Source organism: Ziziphus jujuba, chromosome 5, assembly GCF_031755915.1.
Source record: "Ziziphus jujuba cultivar Dongzao chromosome 5, ASM3175591v1".
NCBI lineage: Eukaryota > Viridiplantae > Streptophyta > Magnoliopsida > Rosales > Rhamnaceae > Ziziphus > Ziziphus jujuba.
In genome coordinates this window covers 13,158,344-13,166,745 of record NC_083383.1, presented here as the reverse complement: position 1 = coordinate 13,166,745, position 8,402 = coordinate 13,158,344, and the positions used below count along the sequence as shown (strand labels likewise).

The window sequence follows — 8,402 nt, the reverse complement described above, 5'->3', positions numbered from 1 at the left end:
CTCTGACGACTTAAGCAAGTAGGAAACATCCAAAAGTATATTAAGGAGTTCACTAGCTCAGTATTGAAGATATCAGAGTTGTCAAACAAGGACTCCCGTTTCTACTTCCTGGACAACTAACAAACTTTGGGTTAAGATGGAGTTGAAGAGGCATGGTGCATAAAGATTTAGCTAGTGCCATTGCAAATGCTAAAGGCTTCATCAGCTACTTTAAACCAAAAGATTCTTCAAAGTCAAAGGAAAGAAAAGACAACACTAAAAGATGGGGACAACCAAGTGCGTCTAAAGATAATGGTTGAGATAATGGAGAAATAATGGAGCACACAAACTAGAAAGTTTAAAGTAGAAGTCATTTAAACAAGGTAAGGATGCTTCCAAACCCGATAACTCTTGTTTCTATGTGATAGGTCACATTGGGTTAGGAATTACGTAAAAAGAAAGACTTTGAATGCTACACTGCATAAAATGAAGAAAAATAAGTGGAAAAGACTAGTCTAGGCTCCTTGCAACTATTGAATGCCATCAAGGTTACCTCTAAAAAAAAAAAAAAAAAGGAAAATGGCCTAATGCTCATTGACACAATGATCAATAGGGTACTCACCAAGGCATTAGTGGATACGGGTGCCACTCTTAACTTTCTATCTAATAAAGGAAGCACAAAAGCTTGGACTCAAGATAACAAAAAAAGTAGCTCCATGAAGGCGGTGAATTAGGTTGCAAAGCCTATCCAAGGTGCTGCTTGAGGTATTTAAGCCAGTATTAGAGATTGAGTTGGCAAGCTTAACATATCAGTCGTGCCTATAGATGACTTCAAAGTTGTTCTTGGCATGGAGTTTCTAGATCAAGTCAAGGTTTTCCCATTCCCATTCATAAACAACATGCGCATCATTGATAAAAGAATAACTGCATGATGCCTACAAAGAGAGCCAACAAGTGAGGCCAAAGCTTTATTAGTAATGCAATTCAAGAAGGGCATAAAAAAAAAGCAGCCAAGCTACCTAGCTATTATCCGTGAGTTCAATAATAATGATACCCTTAATGACGCTAAGATATCTCCCGAAGTATAAGAATAAAATGTAATTCATGTTCATGCTAACAAAAAAGCAGATCCAATACCAAGACGACTTCTTTCTTAGAAAGTGCTGCAAGTATTTAAGGAATTTTAGGATATCATTCATTGCAAGTGAGTTTCCAAATGCCCCCTAGGAGGGGTAGTCTACCATAAGATCGAGTTTGAGCCTGAAGCCAAACCCTTTTTTACTTAGACTAAAGTTGGGTTTAGCATATTCCACACCCCCAACTAACATTTTTTAGTTAAGGGGGTTTGGTTGTGCTCAGGAAAAGTCTATTTATATTGCTTAAAGAATTTAAAGATGCGATGCTTAAAAAGCTATCACCTAGGAGAAAAGTTTATTATAAAATTAAGTTTGAGCCAAAATCCAAACCACCGCTATGAGTCTATACTACATGGCACCACCGAAGTTGGAATGACTTAGGAGACAACTTAAGGATCTTATTGATGTGAAATACCTAAGGCCTTAAAAAGATCCATATGGCGCACCGATGTTATTCCAAAAGAAGAAGGATAAGTCTTTTCAAATTTGTATCGACTACTAAGCACTCAACAAGATCATAATAAGAACAAGTATCTCATCCTTCTCATTGAGAATCTTTTTTATCAATTAGGCAAGGCAAGATACTTCACCAAGCTCAACCTTTGTCTCGGATACTACCAAGTACGCATAGCAAAAGATGATCAAGCTAAGACCACTTGCATAATGAGGTATGGCTCCTATGAGTTTATAGTAATGCCTTTCGGCTTAAACAATGCACCCTCGACATTCCACACATTGATGAACAAGACATTCTATCCATATCTTGATTGCTTTATAGTAGTGTACGTGGATGACATTGTCATATATACTAACATTATAAAAAAAACACATGCAACACCTATATAAATCTTCTAAGTACTTCGAAAAATAAGCTGTGCATTAAGTTGAAGAAATGCTCTTTTGTGCCCAAAAAAATTGATTTTCTTGGGGCACAAAATCATGTATGGAAAGCTCATGATGGATGAGTCAAGGGTGCAAGCCATACAAAGATGAAAGCTATCTACCAAAGTACATAAGTTAAGATCTTTCGTAGGCTTTGTCAACTACAATCCACGATTCATCAAGGGTTACACGACGAGGACAACCCCATTGATGAACATGCTAAAGAAAAACCAAGCTTATAGTTGGATAGAGAAATGCCAACGAACCTTTGAAGAGTTGAAGAAGACTATTACAAAGGAGCCAGTGTTTTGCTTGTCCAACCACACAAAGTTATTTGAGGTGTACATGGATACCTCGAGCCATGCCATTGGAGGGGTACTCATGCAAGATGGGCACCCAATTGGTTTTAAGCATAGAAAGCTTAATGATGTAGAGCATCATTATACAATACAAGAAAAGAAGATGACAGTTGTCCATTATTTGCGCACTTGAAGACATTACCTTCTAGAAGTTTCTTCACTATCATGATAAACAATGTTGTCACTAGCTACTTTTAAACACAAAAAAAAGCTCATTCCTAGACAAATTCGATGACAAGAATTCTTGGTAAAGTTTCACTATGAGATGGAATACAAGCTAAGAATAGGAAATAGGTGGCGGATACACTAAAAGAAGTTTGCTTCCATGAATCGACCCACGTGCCCACTACTTGATCATATCAAGGAAGGACTTCCACATGACCCTATGGCAAAAAAAAGTTATAGCTCCAATCAACAAGTGCAAGATTATATGATTTTGAATAAAAGATGAGTTGTTGTATACTATGGAGAATCGTATCTATGTGCCAAAAAAGAAATATCTAAGGAATGAGTTAATCAAGGAATGCCATGATTTTAAATGGGTTAGGCACCTAAGTATGTGAGACACCTTAGTCCTAATTTGTATTATTGTCGTCGCATGCAGGACAACGTGGAGACCTATGTGATGACATGTCATGTAGGTCAAAAAGACAAGATTGAGCAAAAAGAACCTGAGAGCTTGCTAGATCGGTTGCCCATTCCATAAAAGCCATAGGAAAGCATCTTAGTAGATTTCATCACTTGTTTGCCCAAATCAAAAGGGTATGGTAGCATCATTATTGTAGGGGATAGATTTAGCAATTATAATACTTTCATCCCTGCATTAAAGGATTGCATGGCAGAGGAGATGACTCGACTATTTCTAAAGCATGTAGTAAAATTTTGGAAGTGCCAAATAACATAGTAAGTGATCAAAACTATCGATTCACAAGAAGATTTTGAATAAAGGTCTTCAAGCTCCTTAAGTAGGCTTTGAACTTCTCCACAACCTTTTATCCACAAAGTAATGGGCAAACAGAGCGTACTAATGCATTGTTGGAGCTGTACATAAGACAATAAGTGAATGCCAACCAAAAAAGTTGGGCCAAGTTGCTTGTTATGGCTCAATTCTTCTACAACTTGCAAAGAAGCGAGTCAACTAATAAGAATCCATTCGAGATCGTGACTAGGAAACAACATATGATCCCTAATGCATTAGTCTCAAGCTATAGAGATAAAAGTCCTACTACCTATAAATTTGCTAAATCTTGGAAAAAGCAAGCCGATTTGACTAGGTTATACCCAGGCAAGCTGTCAAAAAGGATAAACAAAAGTGCACAGACAACGAAAGGAGACATGTAGAATTTGAAGAAGGGACATGGTTTTGGTAACGTTACTACCCTAACAATTCAATACTTTACTCAAAGTACACAAAGGGCTAGTGCCAGCTATAAGAGACCATATCCCTTTGTGAAGGTGAGTAAGATTTCTTATCCCATGTCCCATTGCAGTTGATAAGGAATCTTACTCACCTTCACAATGGGATATGGTCTCTTATAGCTGGCACTAACCCTTTGTGTACTTTGAGTAAAGCAGCTGATAAGAAATCTTACTCACCTTCACAAAGGGATATGGTCTCTTATAGCTGGCACTAACCCTTTGTGTACTTCGAGTAAAGTATAGGAGAATCATAAAAGACCATATAAGTCTCTTTAAACCATATCATTAACATGTAAGACCCAAGTATAAGAGAATCATAAAAGACAACTATTGCGATTGTGAGTTAATTTGACAAAGATTTTAAAGAAATACTTGCAAATCAAGTCATACAACATAGAAACATACCTAAAACTTGCTTAATAATGTGGCTAGTTGGGAACACGAGGATGCACTATAACAATTCAAGGAGCACATTTGACGGTTCAAGGAAGAAGGTGTGACAAAGAAGTCATCAACTTAGGTTGTTGGGGCTTAGTTAGATGTTTCTACACTCCCGATGAAAATTCGAGACAACTCCAAAATATTCAAGAAAGTTCCAAAGGTTTTTAAATTAATGTAAAACTAAACCTTTCTAAAATACTCCTTATAAATATTTTACAGACTAATCTAGAATAATCTAAAGGCTAGTTAGATGAATGTTAAGTATACATATAAAAAATGTTGTAGATTCTTGTGTTATGTGTCAAGCCCTCTATATACAGGGGTTAAATCTTCACTAGTAACACATCCAAGAATTCCAAAAAAATTGAAATGCTCTCATTCTCTAAAGCTATCTAAGTTCTCTTACTTCCTACATTTTTCTCTAGCTTTCTTAATCGTGCAAGTATGTGAGCAAAGTTTACACAACTTTCGAATTCCAAAGTGCCATCATTTGAACATGTATACTTTTGAAACTGCATCATGAGCATTTATTAACCACCCACTATTATAATCAACCCTCCTTATTTAGTAAGAACATTTTTCATTCATCAATTAATTATTTAATAAAACTATGTTTACCTGAAATATTCAATATTCAAATTTAAAGTGTCCTCAGACCTCCCCAACCCCACACTTATTAACAAAAATCAAAAGAATTTATCAAAATGCAAAGTAAACATATTCAGGACAAACACAAAAAACAAACCAAAAAGTTCAAGAAGCTAAAAAAGATGAAAGAGTAGAAATTACCATCCTCTAAGAATGCAGACATACGAAAGCAAGAGAAACAGATTTTTTACCAGGCAACACCTAGATTTTATACTGTCATTTTTTAGGCTTTCTCACTGCCATTTCAGCTTCTCATCTAGCTATAATGACAGAAACTTGGTGAAGATAACATCAGTAAATGTGATGGAAACCTTGTAATCATCCTACGTTTGCACAAACTAAAAGGCTTGAATGGGTTTTGAAGCCTTTTCCATCGGAGAGTTGGCCAGATTAATGGTGCTACAGTTGATGAGGAAGTTGTCTTGGTAGATGGAATGAGTCCAGGGCAGAATAAACTGGTGCAAAAACCAATGAAGGCTGAAGAAAGAAAGCCAAACCTAGATACTACAAAAAAATACCAAAGCAGCTACAGTTTTAACCCATCCTCCCTTTTAGCAGCTTAGAGAAACGAATTTTAGATAATTGCACATAACCAAACTTCTTTTAGATACCAACTCATACCATCTTTAATCTCATTATTTCGCATAATTTAGTATCCAAAAATTTAACAAAATAAATTGATGAATCTAATTATTGATACATAGATGGACACCAAGATTTGCTCCCCATATCAGCCATTTTAGATAACATTTATAACCTATGCAATGATATATATATAACAAATCAGAAAGAAGAAATCTATTCGTGTTCTTTTGGGGTGGTAGACATTGCAGCTTTATGGTTTCACATGCCTAAAAGAACTCCTTCATGACTATGGTACAATCTGCTTCATCCAACAATTTTCATCTCACTTCTTATCTCACAGATGCATATGTAATGAATTCCATTGAAGTAAATTGAAATGCTTGATGAGGGATAGGGTTCCTGAGGGAATTGCAAGGGAAAAAAACATAAATTAGTTATTAGCAATAACATTAGTGAAAACAACAGATGAGCATGAAAGTACAAGCACACTCACGGCCTCGGCCCATAAACTTTGATCTGGCGAATATGAGTATCCCTCCCATTAACATGATTTGACAATACAGCAATTTGCAACATAAAAGTATTGACAAAAGTTTCCCTGACAGAACATTTTGTTTTTAAAACATTTCAGTACTAAGAACCAACCAATTGTCATGAAAATAAACAATATTAACAAAAGCATCTATCAACTCATTACCTCCTCAAGTTTAACATACCAACATTAAATAAAGGATAGCCAGGAAATTTCTTGGATCGTTAACATGCTAGCCAAAACTTATCTAACTCCAGGACAATGAAACTGCAGTTACCATCTTAAAGGATATAATAAAGTATGCATAAGAATGACCGAGTCCAACAAGCATATTCTGGACCAACACATTTACAAACATCTTCAACATACAGAACCATATACGGTTTCTTTCAAAAAACTGTAAGAATTTACTCCAAGAAAAAGATTGGAAAAAAAAAACACACACACATACTGCTTTTCAACTCTCTCTCTTTCCCCTTTTTTTTTTTTTTTTAATCATTTTGTTGTCATAGTAGAAAATATCAGTTATGACAGTTTCATGTTTCATAACACTAATTAGCCACAAATGTTGGTAGTGCAACGTTATCAACCTACCACTCATCAAGTAATTATTTTCTGCAAAGATGCAACTGAAAAAATATCCATCGCAATAAAAAAGTTATTACCCAGTGACAACAAAATAAATAGAATATAAGAGAGAAAATTAAATTTGTCATCACTTTTACCTTGGATCATTTCCTGACAAGCATATAGTAACCCAACCAGTTGGCTTATCGAGTTCCACAGCTTTTATCTCCTAAAAGGATTTGCAGGGTCAAAGCCAAATCAAGTCAAGTCCCAGCAAAGATAGATAAAATGATGAAGTAACAATAAATATCTATATGTGAACAAAATTGTCAAGCCAAAACTGCCTGATGTTCTGCCCAGATGAGATTATCACCAAAATTACCTTTAAGTTGTGAAATCCATCCCCTGCTCGGATAGAAATCTTGCATGGCGTATAGCTTTCATCAAGTTTGAAATCCACATATAGAACAACAAGCTGCAAGCAAAAAGAAAAAAAATTAAAAAATTAAAATTAAAACAAATAAAACAATACCCATTAATTATAAATCAAATCCGCCATATATAAAAGAGCTTTAAAATGCACATACTTGTAGCTTTACTTTCTTCTGGAATTGGACATTTACCAGGTGAGGTTGTGCACCGTCTGATCTGGAACAAAAAAAGCAAGCAAAAACATCAAAAGGGCAATATTTTTAATTTTGATAATTTTTTTTTAGAATAAAAAAAAATGATAAAAAGAGATAGTGTTGAGGGGGGGGGGGGGGGGGGGGGAGAGAGAGAGAGAGAACAAGCAGAGACTGACTGCCAATATGTGTCGAGATTGTCGTCGCGGAGAGAAGAGACGCCATTGCCGGGCTTGCAAGAGCTGACAGTCCAAGCTGCCTTCTTGCCCAATTCTCTGAGATCATTGTCGTCCACCATCAGTACCTTATTCCCTCCTGTCAGCTTCGCTTCCTCTTCTCCCTCCGATGAATCCGTCGCCATTTCTCTTTCACTGCTATTGCTGATTCCTGATTATGTCTTAAAGTTTCACAATTTTAGAAAGAGATAGTGGGCGGAAAAAAAAAATGAAAAAAACACCGATTTCTAGCTGCTTACCGGAAGAACCCTAACCCCCTGACGCAGGTTTTGATGCGCATTTTATTTGAGTAGGAAAACAAATAAAAGGAAAATTTACAAAATACCCTCTCAAATTTGAGTAAATTTTCTCCCATATGTATATATATAAATATATATTATTTTTTGAAACAATTTACCTCTAAATCCAAGGTAATGCATCAAGTCAAATTGCACCATTTATTCACTTTTTATTACAATTTCACGGGATTGACTATATAATATTAAAATTTTCTTTAACAAAATTGGTGGAAAAAAAAAAAAACAAAAACAAACCAAAACAAAAACAGAAGTAAACTTTTTCTTAAGTAATATTGAAAAAAAATAAAAAAGAGGAAATAACTTTTTATAAGTAATATTGTTTAACTTTATCAATTTTGATTAAGAACAAATTATAATTTAAATATATATTGTTCATATAAATAGTTAATATTGACAGATGATCAATTTGGTCAAATTCCAACCAAAAATATTAAAATAGAGGGAATTTTGATTGTATTCAATAGATTAAGGAAAATTTGCTTCAAAAATAGTTCATAAGCCTTATTAAAACATGAGTGAAAATTAAATAGGGTATTTTGTAATTTTGCAGAAATAAAATCGTCAAAAGTGTAGTATATGACATAAAATATATTCTTCAAAAAAAAAAAAAAAAATAGACGACACACACTTTTGGCCCTATATTTTATCTTCAATAAAGTTTGATATTTGACTGTGCATTTTTTATTTTAAAATTGA

The 8,402-nt window shown here is 34.8% G+C and overlaps 1 protein-coding gene and 1 long non-coding RNA gene across 6 annotated transcripts; both read right to left on the bottom strand.

Annotated features, from left to right (window-relative positions):
* Nucleotides 1-2,451: 2,451 nt before the first annotated feature.
* LOC132803925 (uncharacterized) lies at nucleotides 2,452-3,840 on the bottom strand. The gene is made up of 2 exons (XR_009639187.1): nucleotides 3,028-3,840; nucleotides 2,452-2,739 (listed from the first exon to the last, which is right to left on the bottom strand). It is a non-coding gene; the product is annotated as an uncharacterized LOC132803925 (long non-coding RNA).
* Nucleotides 3,841-5,462: 1,622 nt separating this feature from the next.
* LOC107421048 (anaphase-promoting complex subunit 10) lies at nucleotides 5,463-7,792 on the bottom strand. Of its 5 annotated transcripts, none has more exons than XM_016030181.4 (7): nucleotides 7,647-7,792; nucleotides 7,351-7,558; nucleotides 7,136-7,196; nucleotides 6,931-7,023; nucleotides 6,707-6,777; nucleotides 5,943-6,047; nucleotides 5,463-5,848 (listed from the first exon to the last, which is right to left on the bottom strand). In XM_016030181.4, the coding sequence occupies exons 2-7, from the start codon at nucleotides 7,530-7,532 to the stop codon at nucleotides 5,779-5,781; spliced, it is 582 nt and encodes a 193-aa protein (XP_015885667.2). In that variant the 5' UTR covers nucleotides 7,533-7,558; nucleotides 7,647-7,792; the 3' UTR covers nucleotides 5,463-5,778. The 5 variants fall into 5 exon arrangements, with proteins under 5 accessions (XP_015885667.2, XP_015885666.2, XP_015885668.2 ...); XM_016030180.4 differs by having other exon boundaries at nucleotides 7,351-7,568; nucleotides 7,647-7,763; XM_016030182.4 differs by lacking the exon at nucleotides 7,647-7,792 and having other exon boundaries at nucleotides 5,931-6,047; nucleotides 7,351-7,640.
* Nucleotides 7,793-8,402: the final 610 nt, after the last annotated feature.